Below are 16471 nucleotides of genomic sequence, written 5' to 3' on the forward strand. Positions count from 1 at the left end.
GTTTTAGAGACAACATTCTACCACACCCTTAAACACACAATGTTTACAATTAAATAACACAAGAAAATTGAGTATAAAACTCAAAAGTCAGCGAACAGAGCTAATTAACATAATTTTTTCCAGGGGGTGCCAACATTTTTGCAGGGGGGGCTTCGCCCCCCCTGCGCCCCCCCTAGTTACGGGCCTGGTAGAGTAGACAACCGGAAACAGACATTGCCGTCGGCTGCAGCGTGGGTCAGGTGTACGTCGGAAGGCGTACACCGATGCTAACCGATGCATAGCGCTCAAGTCCGCTTTCCCGCAATGCAGGATAAAGATATGACAAACAAATAACTACTGTGTAGGCCTAGATGCATCGATTTTTTTTACTTGTATAAGACTTTCAATCAAAGTTACTAGCCTACTCATATTTAGTAGGAAAATTAAATTCGAACAAGGTAGTTATGCATGAAATAGAGAACATAAGAGATGTACAGTTAATTCTTTTATTGGTCACTTGCGTGTGGGCTGGCCAAGAGGTGTGTGCGTACCAGCCAAGGCTGCCGGCGAAAAAAAAAATCAATTTAGAAGACGCTTGCAGTCTGCATTCCGCAACTCGATCTGCAGGAGTTTGCTCGGTTTAGTGGTGGAATATTTAATTTGACTCATGGAAAATCAGTCTTATGCAGTAACTATATTTTCCAATTCCTTATTGACTATGCAACTTGTTAGGGTGAATTGCCGATGTTTGAGCACACAAAATAAAAAGGTTAGGCCAAGGTTACATATACCGCTATTTGCTGTGAAATGGCAAGTCCCATGTCGTGCGTTATTATTGCTAAAGATCAGCATAGCCTAGCAGGTTGTTCAGAATGACTGTTTTCATATGGCTAAAATGTATCAATAATAAATAGAAAATGTTCCTGACATGAACATTTACTACTTAAGTTAAGTACCGGTACTGGTACAAATATTCATGCAGAGGAAATAACACAAGCCAAATTTCATAGAAAATGTAGGTCTGACATATTGTGTTAGTGAGGCAATTTGCTAGCCTAAGGCTTGACTAAAACGAACAAGTTAATTCTGAATTGCAATTGTAGGCCAACTAACAACTTAAAGCGCAAAGTGACTTATTTAGATGTTGTGAATAAAAGAAGAGCTCTTGCTTGACCTGCCAAGCATGTTTTTTTACTGAGGTTGCATTAGGTTTGTCTGTGGTCTACCACAACTGACCATTTGCTGCAGAATGTATGCTGATATTTCTGGTCTACCCTACTACCCTATTTATTTGAGCCTGTTGCAATTAATTTAACTGGGCCCATATATGTTTTATCAATGATACTCTTGACAAATATATTTAAACACTGACAATTGTTGAAAAGACTTTAAAGCCAGACAAACATAAAGTAGAGCTTAAATAACTTACAGTATAATATAATATAGTTTTAGTGGATTTCAATTGTGTTTACATTTTGCAGGATTTTTATAAACTAGACTTTTAACATATCAAAATGTTGAAAAATATTGTTAAAAAATCTTCAACAACTAATGGATCATCATGTGGTTTGAAAAGAGAACAAAGTGTTTCTTATCCAATGCCAAAAGATGAGACTCTGAGGCTGAGAAAAAATCACTTGGGGTATGTTTGGTGAATTAAGTCTCCATCTTCATTGCACTCAGTTTTTCAAGCACATTTTGACTTGAGTGACCAGTCTTGTAAAAAAGAAAAATACTTTATTATTCAAGATCATTAAATTGATCTGGTTTGTGTGAACTGGATAACGAATCAGTTTAATGGCTGCCTGACACCTGCCCAAACATCTAGACTGAGTTGCCGCCAGGGTGGTAAAAGGCAGAGCCCCTCGACCCCTGAAGTGGCAAAGAAGGTTCAAACAAAGAAGATTAAATTGATTACAAATATTGTAGTAGTACGGTACTGCTTTTGAAAGTGGCAGCAGATAATTTGTCTAACCATTCATGTTAACATAATATATCATCATTGCATGGCCACCTAAAGATACGGCCTGATTTGTCACATTTTGCAGAAATTTTCAGGTTTTTCTAACTTTTAGCGAACGTTTAAATAAATTTTTCTGAAAATTATATTCTTACGCTTTCTTTAATCTTTTCCCCAGATGACACAATAGGTTTTAACATTCTCACATGTTGAAAAACAAAGAAAATTTGATTTCGAAAATTTTAGTCAGACTGTTAATTTTCAATAACAGTCTGATTTTGCGTTTTTCAATTTATTTTTTCTCATTTGCTACTGCTTCCCCAAGGCAAAAAAAAAGTTTTATGTCATCAGGAAGCCGCAAAAAGTAAAAACATCTCAAAAAATGTCAGTCAAGCAATAGCAGTCGCTGTAATCAAAATCTGCAAAATGTGACAAATCAGGCCGCATCTCCAGGTGGCCATGATCATTGTGTTGGTAAAATGTTGAGTGAGTAATTTGCGTTTACAGGTCACCTTGTGCATTATATTTTCGTGATGATCCAATTAAAATGGTTCGTGGCGAAGGACAATACTTGTATGATGATGCTGGTCGTCAATATTTGGACTGCATCAACAATGTAGCACATGGTCAGTTTTTTTCAATTTTATAGCTTTTGCTTGTTCATTGTCCATTGATTGAAGTTTAGATTTAAGATCAATTATATGGGCCATCAAAAAAAGAAAGCCAATCTCCATTTTCATATTCAAGCAGGTCATGAAATGTCTTGCCAAGAGACGGTTGGGTGCTTTTGACAGTGGTCTAACCCAGAGGTCGGCCACCTTTTCAACAAAAGAGCCATTCTGCTATATCTTTTAGCGGATATGACCAGCAAGAGCCATAAAACGTAATGGTTATATGTATTTTGTGGTATTTCTGTAAATATAGATCAGAATACAGTCTCTGTTACATTAAGAAATGATTTTTTTTACATCATTTCAGCTACTGATAAAAAAGGTATAATATAGCACTTAAACCTATAAACTAATGTAACAGTCAAAACGTAATGGCAATAAGTGTATTATTGAGTGACAGGCAGTAGGCTATCACCCACTGAGGACTCGCTGTTGCATCATCTGGTAAATAAGTTATTATTTACTTTTATCGGCATAAGTTATTATTAATCAACTTAATTATAATAATAAAATGCAAATTTAAGTTTCGAGTTTTCTCAAATTTGGAGGGAGCCACACCAGAGGAGCTGTAGAGCCGCAGGTTGCCGACCCCTGGTCTAACCGATGTCTTTTCAAACATTGTGCAATTGCTACGTACTTCGTCGCACATTTGCCATGTATCACAAGTTCACAACCATAGACAGGGTTGTCAAGATGGCATTCTTTTAAAACCAGTTTGCACCGGTTTTAATGTATAACAAGTTGAAAAAAACAAATTGAGCTGCTGTGGCAATAATATTACTGAAACGCATTTCGTTTTCTGCTAATTTGTTATATATAGATCTTAGTTTTTAAATCAACTTTGTACGTAAAACTCCATTTCAATGTCAATTTTCAGTTGGACACTGTCATCCTCACGTGACTAAAGTTGCTTGCAATCAGATGGGTCAATTGTACACAAATAGCCGCTTCCTCAATGACAATCTGTCCAATTATGTTCAACGTATTACCCAACTGTTTCCAGAACCCTTGGAGGTTTGCTTTTTGTGCAATTCAGGGTATGTGTTTATTCAATATCATGTGTTCGCATGTTTGTGGTACAAAATGATGGGATAACATTGTTGTTCAATATTTGCTGAAATATATCTGCTACTAAATATGATTTGAGTAGTACTAGTACAGTATTAAAGAGCGTCTGTTGCGCCTTATTTTACAGTACACCTTAAATTCATTCAGCTTTGATGTTATAGTATATATTATGTTTTTTTTGTAAATATGTATTTATTAACCTAAACCTTTGCTTTTTGCTATGCAAAACAACACATGGGCAATGACCAATGAGCATCTAACCGTTTTTCTCTTAATTGTATGTGATTTGGTTTTGTTAAGTACAAATTACGTTTGACCAGTGCAAGCATATTTGACAATGGCTTTAATTGAAGTGCACTGCATGAGTGCATGTATCCTATTATCCTAGAGTCTAAAAGTTTAATGTTATTTTCTTGTGCAAACTTTCTTTGTTTGATTGATCTTTACTCTGGGCAGTGGGCATCTTCTGTGTTTCTTTATGTCTCCATCAAGTTCTATCAAGAATTTTGATATATGAAGTAGAATATGCATATTCAAAAGTAATCAAATTTCGAATTCTTTATCTCAAATTTCTTGAAGATTTTGGAACATGAAGCCATGTCGTGCTTAAAAATTTTGTGAAAATCCACCTGCTTGTATTGATAACGTACTCCTAGTCCTCATGTGTAGCCTATAGCTGTTTTTTATGACAAACTTTTTTCAGTCTGAATGAAATTTTAAACAAGCGGGCGATTTTATGCTGAAAAATGTGCTTTGCGTATGTAACAACTACTCACCGTGACAGGATAGAATCATGTTTTATGTCTTATTGAAAACAAAAAAGACATTTGCTTTAATATCTTTATCTAACATTTTTTTAATTTTACAAATACCTTATTAGCTTTGTTTGGTCAAATGGTCATGATGAAAATGTTTTCTATTTTTGAAAACTTTAGAGTTTAGACTTTCGACGCGAAGCAGGCTTGTTAGGACAGGTGAAAAACTGCATCACTCCTTGAAAGCAATTGATCATGCGCTGGAAATGCGATTATAATGCGCCAAGCGTGTGACCGCCTTGCTTTATGAGGATGTATCATGCACGACGAGCGTGATTCTTATGTTTGCATCAATTAAAAGAGACCGGATAAAATGATTGGGTCTATTTTTCATTTTGTTTCCGTTTCTGCACCGTTTTCTCTACATACTGGGAGAAAATTAATCAGCGTGCCTGTAACACTTGCAATCTATAATATGTATATATCTATAACCGGGTGCGTAATGGCAAAAATTACTAATGATTTATTAAAAGGGAACTTCAAAGCCATCAATTAAGCTTTAAACTAAAAAGCACATTGTACTGTAGATATTGCAGTCATTAGTATTTTTTGCATGAAGCTTGTATGCAATGTGCATCGGTGAGTTAGTCAAAACCAACTTATGCTTGTTGTAAAAGCAAAACTAAGACTTTTCTTAACTAAACAAACTTCTGTTAAGAAAAAAATATACTATGTTAAATCATAACAAAAACTTTTTTCTTTCAGGTCCGAAGCTAACGACCTTGCTTTGACGTTGGCACAAACGTACACGGGCGGGTCTGACGTAATCACATTAGATTCGGCTTATCATGGCCACTTGCAGTCTTTGATCCACATCAGTCCCTATAAATATTTACAAGACGCAGACAAGCCTGAATACGTTCATATTGTAAGTGGATTTATATTCAAAGCATTAAATATTCTACCAAAAATGGTCTTTATTTTATATGGTCTTTATTTTACATGGTCTTTATTTTATATTTACGTGCAAAGCTTTAACCAAAAGTAAACTTATCTTTGAAAGCATTACAGTATACCTTTCTGTATATGCCGGAATGGTATGATATATCCGTTAATATAAAGCAGTGGTTCCCAACCTTTTTGTCTTGGTGACCCCCTTTAAAAATTTTCGTAGATACCGCGACCCCCGCTTATATTCTTTCCTAAATGCAAGTATACTATTAACAAATAATACAACAAAAGGCAGCACTAAAAATGTTTTTCTTGCATTTATTGACAAATCAATGCGATGGTTGACCTTGTAGGTCAGCAGCTAACCGTGAAATTCGAGGTTGCGTGCTAGACAGAGCCAGTCTCATGTCGTCTTCCACATCTATTCTATTTCTTTCCTTCGTTTTCATATGCAGAAGAGTTGAAAAACCACTCTCACTTAGATAGGCCTACGTCGTAGCTTTGTTTTGCTGGTTCGCAATTGCTAATTGCTCACTTAAATTAAACAACCAGCATTCCAGTCCCAGTTGAAAATATCTATCATTATGATTTCAAAAACACGAAGCTATTGCACTGATGTTATGTTCAAGTTCTCTCTTCCTCCTACACTACAAATAAATACTTAAACAGACCACAAACTACTAGCACTAGGGCTAATCTCGTTGTAGGATCTCATTGCGGTGTGTTTACATCACCAGAAACCGCTTTATTTCGGTTTCGTTTCTGTTGAAACTACCGACATGAAATCCAGACCGCCATGAATCTCATTTCGGTCATCGCATGCAAATAGACTACGAGTCTGGTAGACTAACCGAAACGGAAAATTTTCATTTCGGGCGCAATGAAACGTCATGTAAACGTAGCCTGGCACATACTACTAGCGGACCGGTACCTCGGCCTACTTACATTCACTTTTGTTGTTGCATGAGCAACAGCTTCGCGCCCCCAGGTTGGGAACCACTGATATAAAGGGTTTGATTTGTTCATTTCGTCAATAAAATTATAAATCTCTTCACTAACGACATTTTTGATGCATTTTTATTTTTGATTGCCTTTGTAGATGTGTTTTTGTTAGTTTTTCACTGTGTTAAACCGACAAACAGTTCGAAATAAAGTGATTCAATTTTTTCGCCAATAAACGTACAGAAAACACGAGATCTTTCGTACGAGACGTAATTCAATTCAAAACAAAACGTAATCAAAATGAAATAGCATGCTACATCAAAGTAAAATCAATTTTTTCGAAACGTTTTGGAAAATGTTTGTTTTCTGAATCGTCAGCCTAAATGGACTCGGAAAATTCTCAATGAAGGTCGCTCAAGAACGGGTACTTTATATTTTATGGCGCTTCTGTGTTCTGGACTGTTTTGTTTCAAGCACAAACCCAAATAAATTCCCATGGGTTTTGAATCGAATTACTTCTTTAAAGAACGTATTTTGAAACAAGCAAAGGAATATCATGCACAAACAAAAGAAGATATTCCTGTTTTGAGGAACTCTAGTTACAATAAATAAACATTATTGATTTTCTTTATATGAGGAGATGTATTTAATTAATTCCGATAAATTGTGAGATTAGAAAGTGAAAATCCGTGGAAATCTCGTTCCCTAAATAATTCATTCCCGGAATCCCAGCCCCATTTGCTGTTGGGTTTTATATGTTTAACATAAAAAGGTGAATCAAAAGCTCATGGAGTTTGTAAAAATGTGCAACAAACACAAGACTATGTGATATGCTGAATCAATTCAGCCTGAATGATATGTTTTATAGAAAAACATCCGTTTTATTGCTTCCGACTCTGCTTCCCTGCAATCGGATAGTCGTTGATAGCCTTTCAACTTACAAAATAATGATTTCATTATTCAACGAAAAGATTGATGTCCTGTCTAGTATGGTTGCTGTTTTATGGTGAAATCCAAAACATTTTATTCCAAATAACATTGTTGGTAATATCCGGTACAGGCTCCTTCTCCTGACACATACAGAGGCATGCATGCCAACAGCTCCCAGTCAGGCTCTGACTATGCTCTTGAAGTCCAGAGGTTGATCGAAAAGATTAAGCAAAACAACAAGCAGGTGCCTAACTCTTATGACTAACTATAATAGTAAAGCTGTTTGCATCTTGCTCGGGAATGTGTATTGTGTATAGAGCTAATATACAGTAACTATGATGATACTTGTTGTATGTGATCTATTGTACACCATTTTTTTTTCAGCATGATCCTATATCCCATACAGGAAACTTCCAATTCATTGATGTACCTATTGTGTGTCACCACTTTGTTCTCACATGCGAGACAATGAATAGTTTTGTCTATGAAACATACTACCACAACATTAGTTTACATTTTATAAGATACATAAGTGATAGAAAAATGTAACTGTTATAAAGCGACCTGTGCCACCCTTAGATGGCATTCTCAAAAGTTCAACTCCGTGTGCCTGCAATTCGGCAGATGGTAGCCACCCGCCCGCAGAATAGCCAACTTTTCAACAAGACAATGATGAGCTTGGTGTTGTGCAGACTAATTGTAGCCATCTCTTAAATAGGCTCTCTAAGTCGAATATTAACAAATTGTTAAGGTTAATGGTTAAATTCTCTTGTTTACAAGTTGTTTATGTTGAATACTGAAACGTTTTGGTATTTATCAGGATTATTAATTTCTCTGGTAATAGTTGCAACTTTCATCAGATAAACGTTACAGCTACTGCTGTTGAAATGCATGTCATAAATTAATCAAGAGAAAAGATCCCATCCACTAACTAAGCCAGGCTAACCCTAAAAATACATAAGTTGTTAGCTGTTAGGCTAACTTTAAGACATGGTGTTAGTTTTTCTTTTCTCCCAGTTATCCTCATTCATAATGGAGTCGTTACAAAGTTGTGGTGGGCAAGTGATCCCCCCCACTGGCTACATGCAAGAAGCATTCAGGTGGCATAAGGTTTCTCTTTAATTTATAACCAATTCTTGAAATAGAACAATTAGCTTGCAATAATTAAGTTAGAAGTTTGAGAAAAGGTTTCTGAAATGGGTAAGTAATAATTCTGGTTCAGCTTTTCACATCTCAAGCATTATTTTTGAAGCTTAAGAATCTTTTTTGTGTCGGAAATTGGCCATTGTCAGTTTTCTTTACACCTTTTTTGCTCACCCACTTCTTTTGTTTGTGGGTCTTTCTCTGCTTCGTATTTCTTCTATCTGATTTGTTCTTTCATTCGATCGTGTTAAAGCTTGGTTAAAGACGTTTATAGCCGCGCCGAACTGCTGTCAATAAAGAACAACCGCTTGGATTCATCGAACTCTCGGGCCTTTCCGTCAAAAGATAATTTCTAAAACGTTTGGTTGTGTGATGTAATGCGTTTTACCATGGTTTTATCTGGTTTTACTGCCTCATTGAAACTTTGCAGTTTACACAGAAGAATAAGTTAACATCAGTCTTGCTAAAACTGTTGAAGTTCATAAATGTTAATGTTGGTCGTCAGTATATTAACCACTCCAAAAATCATAATCTGTAAAAACTGCTTAATTATTCAGCATGTTACATTATCATGTTTAACACGCTTTACTGGTACCTATATAACGTGCGGTGACTAATCATTTTAGGTGACTATCAAAGTCAAGTTTTAATTGAGCTTTTGCTTTTCAGGCACGTGCGGGAAGCTGGTGGGGTTTGCATAGCGGATGAGGTGCAGGTTGGCTTTGGAAGGGTTGGAAATCGATTTTGGGCATTCGAGCTTCAGGTTATTTGTTATATTTGGTTGGTTGGTTTTGAATCTTTATCCTCGGACTGACAAAGTCTTAATTGGTTATTCCCGGTAGTTTCGCATACTTGTAGAGGTTCTTGACACTGGGCCAGTTACCGAGATTGTCAGAGTGAAGCTTTCTTGTTGTTGAAGTGTTGTTGCCAGGGAATTATTCCATTCACTAGGTGCCGCTGTATGTGTACTGTATTTGTATGTGTGCTGTATTTTTAGAGATGAGATGATTATATCTTATTGAGTCACTGAGTTGCAAAATCAGTTTTTGAACCTCCGATAAATACCTTGGGTTACACTTTCAAACTGGGAAAGCGACACTGGGAAATGACACAGTTACGATTGGCCAAGCTATGACACACCCACCAAAGTTGTGTTTGCATTAGGTTCGTTTTGATTTGTATGAACTTGCCTGTGTGATTTGTGTGAACATACATAGTTACATACGCCTTTAGTTCTCTGGAAACTCAGTACTAATGAGTGTTTGTTTTGTGCTAAAAAGTTTGTTTAACTGTTGATAAGATCAGCTCATGCAACAAGCACTAAGACTGCTGTGGGATGTAAGTCTTTTGTTTCATTCAAATCGTGTTTATTCAAAGTTAAACAATGCGTTGAACTGGAATTGCGATTGCTTAGAAACTTGAATCAGCGATACAATACTGACACTTGACCGAGCCAAGTTTACAAATTTGACTAGTCTATAAATAAGCTATTTTTTCGCTACGCAACCGGCTATCCCCGTCAAAAAATTGGTAAATTGTAGGTGGGTGGACACTATATGAGATAATAAGGCCATAAGCTATGCCTTAATATTGAGTATTCTTACTGGTTTTGTAGTTGAAAGCTTGGGTGTTTTTATGGAAACACATCAAATGCGTAGAGTTGGGTTGCAAAAGACTACTTGTTTGCGTATGCGCGTCACAACACCGCGTTTGTAACAACTAACAATATTCCATTTCCTGCTAACTCTGTGGTTATCACAACTGCTTCATCTTCGTAACACACCTATCTCTTTTATTTATCTATAAAGTGCTAATGAGCGTCTTGTGCCAGATAAATCTTGACACGATGTAAATCCTACTACGAAACACGCTTTTGCATAGATGTATCATAAGGCGATCTGATTCAGTTAACGCATTGAGAAAATACCTTATAGCCTGTAGATTCTGTAGAAACTTTGGCTGTTGGAATGCAATTCTTTTATTTTGCCTCAGACTCAAACTGGTTCATATCACAAGTCACAACCACGCGCAAGATATCTATATAATATATATGAAAAACAGGCACTCGTGATTCGGCTGTTACACATTTCCTCTCGAGTTTTAATTTTTTTTATTAGCCTTATTTAACTTCACACAGTTACATGGTTTTCGGCAGCCTATTGTAGCAAGAATTGATAGCGATAGATACCGTGTTTCGCCCATGATTTTTTTTTCGCCCATGATTTTTTTTTCGCCCATAAGGCTGGGCTCGTCAGCATCGCACCACTAATTCTGCCACAGACTATCGCCTATACCAGTCGGTTTAGCTGTTATCCTTGTGGAAGGATCATAAGTTAAAGTTAGTATGAGTTTGCAGCCAGCAGCTTAAATGTCATCTTACCGTAAGTTTCTCCACAACAAAAGATGGTATTAGAGATTCCCTATGATTCTACCGGTGCTGTTTTGTATGAGCAAAAGTAGGCCTATCTGAAAATGTCATGCGGTAGTTTGTAATTCAAGTCAGCGAATGTTTGACTGAAAACATGAAGGCATTGTACTCTCATCACAAACAAGTCAATATTTACTATTTCGCAATGTTTATTGAACCCACTTTTTGATGACATTTGGTGGTTAGTTTTTCGGGTCAAAGGTGACGCTATTACAAACTAGCATCAGCACAATCGCGAGCTAAGCTGTTACTGACGTCATAACAGAGCCATACAAGTATTTGGTGAAGTAAGACGAATCGCAGATTATTCAGTAGGCTACACTTAACCGACGCGAGTTTGTCGCTTGTTATTATTGACATTGTATTGCCTAAAGGAACGTAGCATGCTTGTGTGAATTGTTTTATGACTATATCTTACATAGGAATTCTAAAACCATTCAATTTAACTCTAAAGTCATTATCGATCTTCTCGTATTCCAATCTAATTTAGGGCATAAACTAAATGAAAACATATGCACAGAAGAAGGGTGCGCAAGCACGAGCCTGTATTTGATACCATTTTATTTTGTCAATATGACAAACCTTCCCTTTAAAATACCACGAGTAGATAATGTTGCATTTGACAATCCGTTTTTGTTACAAAGTAGACAAGGCAGCTTTTAAAAAAACATTTGCAGCTGGAGATCGTTGACTCGCTTTGAATTCATGTGACAGTTTGCATCACAGTTAAGAAAAAAGGTGCCGTTTTTTTACATTATTATAACTTCCAGTAACGATGAAACGATCTAAAACGGGCACTTCTTGTTACTTGAAATCTTGATATTGCTGACTGAGCTTAGTTTTATTTTTCTTTGTGACAAATCCCTTTGTTGCACAATATTAATGCAATTGTTCATATAAAGCTAAAGAAAAGTTACAAATGTGTTCCAACAGGAAGTTGTTCCAGACATCGTCACTATAGGAAAGCCAATGGGGAACGGGCACCCAGTTGCTGGTGTGGTGACGACCAAGAAGATTGCCGATAGCCTTGCAAAGCGCATTCCCTCGTATTTCAACACTGTACGTACACTGCATATTGAGTGCCTAACCTTTGATCTATTGATGTGATGCGTCATATACGAATGCGTGCTTCCAAGGCGGCTATCTGCATGTGACCAGTTTTCGTTGGTTGGGGCACCATTTTCTTAGTAGTTGAACAAAAACTGCTTGGAGGTTATGCACGTTTTTGTGTTCTGACGAAGCGCATGTATCAGGGACCGTGTTTGAAACAAATGTCAAAATTGCTGATGGCGTATCCCTCGTGGGCCACACGATGCAACAATTGCTCCAAAGTTACGTTATAGCTGTGTTGTAAGTTTATTTAGCTTTGAATGGCGTCCTCAAATAGTTGTGAACGCCTACTAAAACAACAAAATATTTTCGATTCATTTGCAATTGTTACTTTGCATTGCGTGACATGGCAGTCAACAGTGCGGCAATAGTTTGTCGTAAAACTGTCGCGTTGTGTAATACGTTTTTTTTTCTTAACAGGTTATGTTGTTCCAGCGTCATCGTATTGCTGTATGGTTTCTGGTACTCACCTCAATTCTTCATGTTATTAAATAGCCAATTGCCTGAAACAACATCAACGTTTTGTGTTATTATTGGCAACAAAACGATTGTTGCTGCTTGCTCAACAAAAAAACATTACTATTTTACGTCGTTTTAACGTCTGACGACGTTAAGATGATGTAAAAACTTCAACCTTACACCTCAGCTGTCTTGCAGTATGCTGGCAATCCCGTGTCGTGCGCGATAGCTAATGCTGTACTGGACGTCATTGAAGATGAAAAATTGATGCAAAACGCGCTGGAAGTTGGCGCTTACACTTTAAAGAAGCTACAGATTCTCAAAGACAAATATCAGTTTGTCGGCGACTTGAGGTATTGTTTTTATTTAATCCCATCAGTTAAGCTGGACTATCCGAATCTGAACTCAGACTTCTTTTGTCACATCAAATTTTTAAGATATAACAAAAATACTTTATTTTTGCCTAAAGTGGAAGATTTGACGTTGCATTCACCACCAATATATGCAGTGCCATAGCGAAAGGTTGATGTAGGTCAAAGTAGCTTAAATAAGGTTACTAGACAAGCATTGCCATAATGCCGTAGGCTTGCTTCAATTTTTGTAATTTGATGCAAAACATTGACAGGTGGTGACAGTTATACTTCTAGTTTGTCATTACTTTTTAGTTCATAATTTTGCGTTAAAAACAAATTGGTATCAAAATTGTAGTTTGAAATGTATTTCATCTATTTATTCACCCCATGGTAGGGATTACTGGATGTAGCACACAGCACAGTGTTTCTGTGTGGCTAACACATCGTCAAATTTTCCACTTTTGGCACTGTAAGTAACAATTTGTTGTTATCATGTCTCAGAAACCTGACGTGATAGAATAAATCTGAAGTCAGACTCGGATTTACTATCGCAAAATTACTCTAAATCAGTTTTCAAAGTTTATACCACAAAAATTGTGTTGACCAGTGTTATTATTTGTGATGTTTTCAACAGTTTGTCCAGACGTAAGAGTATAGTTTCAAATACAACAGCCGAGCAGCAAAACAACATTCCGGAATGGAAATTACGTCATGATTTATAGTTTTGGCCATTGGTCGCCATGGTTTTGGTTAAGAAATAATTTTAATGCACCACGTGCAAACAATTAGAACCAATTAATAATCTTTATCATGTGTAATTATTAATCATAAGGTTCACATGTTGTATTAAAACATTTGATTGTTCACATTGAAATTGCAGAGGCGTCGGTCTGTTCATTGGTATTGATTTGGTCAAAAATCGCCAGACCAGAGAACCATACACGGATTTAGCTCAAGAGATTTTGCAAAGGTACGGTGTTCAGTCAAAATTTGTCAGCTTTACGGTGTTTTAACGTTAGGTAAACGCAACCATTATTTTCTGATGCCGATTAATATTTCTTGTGTGGATGATTATGTTCTGAGTCGACGACGTCACAGCGCCAATGACAGCCCAGCAAAATTTATCATTTTTGCATTGATTCAACGTGATATGTTGATGCAAGAATGACGGATTTTGCTGTCTGGGAGTAGCCTACGCGAACTGGCTTCTTCAATAACAATGAGGATGAATGCTTTGGTTAAAAAGCCTAAACTGAGCAACCAAACTATTCAATACAATGTTATTTCGAAATGCAATAGTAACGATGATGTTCAAGATAGAGTACAGAAACAAAACATACAAAAGGAAAAAGTACCACAATCATAAAGGTTTAAGATTGATTGATTTTTATGCTCGGATTGGGAAAGCTTTTTGCAGAGCTTAATCCTGGCAGTTTCGCATACTTGTAAAGCTTTGAATCACTGGCGTGGGGCCGGTCACCGACATTGACATGGTGAAGTTTACGGTTGTTGGTCTTGTTGCCCTGGCATTATTCCATCCATAAGATGCCGCTGAATGGAGAGCAATCCTTAACGTGCGTTGCTCAAGCGCACACTCCGAGATTCAAACCAGCGCCGCTTGATCTTGAAGCTTCTTTGTTCCAGAAGTCACGCGCTAACCAACCGAGCTATCGGGGCGGATTTAGTGAATTCCCAAGTTAAACATATACTTGACAATGAAGAAGCTGACGTTTTCCGATCGTAAAGTTGACCTAGAAACAAATTTTAAACCTTGCGCATACGTGCAAGTGATGAAGTTTAAAACTTAGTCTCCATGTAGATGTCAATAAAGCACAGCCACCAAATCTATTTGCAATTGTATGACTATGGTACCTTTCTCTGGCGTAAAATAAGCTAAACAAACACAAAGAGTTCCAATTAAATCTGTATACCTTCGGACGTTTCCTCAATTAGACAAAAGAAACTTCTTCGAATTAGATCAGTTTACCATTACCTGTCCGATGTCCAGCGGCATAGTACAGAGCCACGATACTGGAACTACCAGTAACTAAACTTGCGAAAGATACATATTATCTTTTACAAGATCTTTGGGTAGTTTAGCTCATTTTGCTCCAAAATAACCTATCATGATTTTTAATTAGGGAACGTTCAAATATTACGTAACGCTTTTTTTTTCCGAATTTTTGACCCCCCCCTCCCCCATGTAACGCCAACGTAACGCTTTTTTCAATCCCCCCCTCCCCCATGTAACGCTTTTTCACTACAAATTCAGCACAAAAAACCACCATTCCGTACTCGAAAGCGTTACGTAACGTTTTGCTTGAACCCCCTCCCCCCCGATGTGACGCTAACGTAACGCTTTGCATAAACCCCCCCCCCCCTCCCCCTCGAAGGCGTTACGTAATATTTGAACGTTCCCTTAGATGCCTGATGAATAGTCTCAATTTTAAACCATTACAATAAAAGTGCTTTATTTGCCAGTTGGTTGTTTTCTCTTAGGTTGAAAGATCGCTTCATTCTGATGTCGATAGACGGGCCTTACAACAATGTGCTCAAATTTAAACCACCAATGTGTTTTTCGAAAAACAACGCGGACCATTTGACTCAGGTGAGGAAACCGTTTGGCAGCGTCTGGTGAAAACATCAGTTCATCAATTGCAGATTTCCAGCTAGCAAAAAAAACATTTTTTTCTATCGTTTTAACGTCCCCTGAGAGCAGCAAATCTTTCACGATAGAGTTTAAGTCAAGGCTTCACATCTCTTGCAGACATTGGATGAAATAATGGCCACAATGCCCGATACGAAGAAAAGAGTGGAAGGAAATTCAAATGGGCAAATCGCTCATTGAGAGACGCGGTGGTCGACGCAATCATGGAGAACTTCATTGCAACAAAAAAGAGTCGACTTCTATGTCTCACAACCGAATAATTTTGTAAAAATAATTTTAATCTTTAAAGCACCGTCTTAGAAAATACAGTAAGTTATATAAAAATTATTGATCTTAGTCAGTTACATCCCAGCGTAGATGTTTTTAGCTCCAATGTGAGTTGTTAACGTGTAATTCTTCACGAAAATGTTTCATGTAAAAAGGTGTTTTTTGGTGAGACTATTTATATTCATAATATCTATTCATTTTTATCTTGTTTTAAAGATAATTACACTCTAAATATTGTAGCTAACTTGCGCAGTAGGTCAGGACGGGCTATTAGATAAAATTGAGGACTGTTTGAGTAACGCATGATGCCACTGTCTTCATCTTCTATCAGACGTCTTTCCAATCTGGTATTTGAACAGTCTCTTAGGCCTAGTATAAAGCCTGCCTAGGTATGTTGTGTACCGTACCTAATCTATAGTTTGCTTAATTAAAGCAGTTACTGTACTTAAACTTTATTTTTATGCATATGGTTATGAGCTTCCGTTGTATGGAGGTTGTAGCACTGTGTGCACGTTTTTATGATATCAGATTGCCCTATGTGCATTAATGTTAATTAAACAGCAATGGCAACCCGATACTTGTGGTTTTTTCCCTCATATTGGTGATGGCTGCATTTGAGACACTCGTTCCATCGGCAATGCCTGCACTGGTGAACAAATACATTAATTGATCGACATCAAGGTGTTACGGATACGGAAATGTTACATTTCTATCGGTTGTTGCCTATTTGCCTTCATACCTAGCGCATGTCGACGTAAAGCTATCACAAATTTCCCCTTGACTGTTA

The 16471-nt window shown here is 37.1% G+C and overlaps 1 protein-coding gene across 1 annotated transcript; it reads left to right on the plus strand.

Annotated features, from left to right (window-relative positions):
- The first annotated feature begins 1476 nt into the window (after positions 1-1476).
- Positions 1477-16259, plus strand: LOC145780515 (ethanolamine-phosphate phospho-lyase-like). Its single transcript, XM_082592134.1, has 12 exons — positions 1477-1621; positions 2447-2565; positions 3488-3647; positions 5199-5361; positions 7387-7500; positions 8274-8356; positions 9069-9162; positions 11761-11886; positions 12595-12749; positions 13630-13719; positions 15249-15357; positions 15517-16259. Exons 1-12 carry the CDS (start codon positions 1494-1496, stop codon positions 15595-15597), a joined length of 1422 nt encoding a protein of 473 aa, XP_082448260.1. The 5' UTR covers positions 1477-1493; the 3' UTR covers positions 15598-16259.
- Positions 16260-16471: the final 212 nt, after the last annotated feature.

Source organism: Aplidium turbinatum, chromosome 12 (assembly GCF_918807975.1).
Source record: "Aplidium turbinatum chromosome 12, kaAplTurb1.1, whole genome shotgun sequence".
Lineage (NCBI taxonomy): Eukaryota > Metazoa > Chordata > Ascidiacea > Aplousobranchia > Polyclinidae > Aplidium > Aplidium turbinatum.

Coding starts and splice junctions, on each gene's coding strand:
- LOC145780515 (XM_082592134.1), top strand. CDS start 1,494: ATGTTGAAAAATATTGTTAAAAAATCTTCAACAACTAATGGATCATCA. Junction 7,501..8,273: donor TTAAGCAAAACAACAAGCAG/GTGCCTAACTCT, acceptor CTTTTCTCCCAG/TTATCCTCATTCATAATGGA. Junction 8,357..9,068: donor TACATGCAAGAAGCATTCAG/GTGGCATAAGGT, acceptor TTTGCTTTTCAG/GCACGTGCGGGAAGCTGGTG.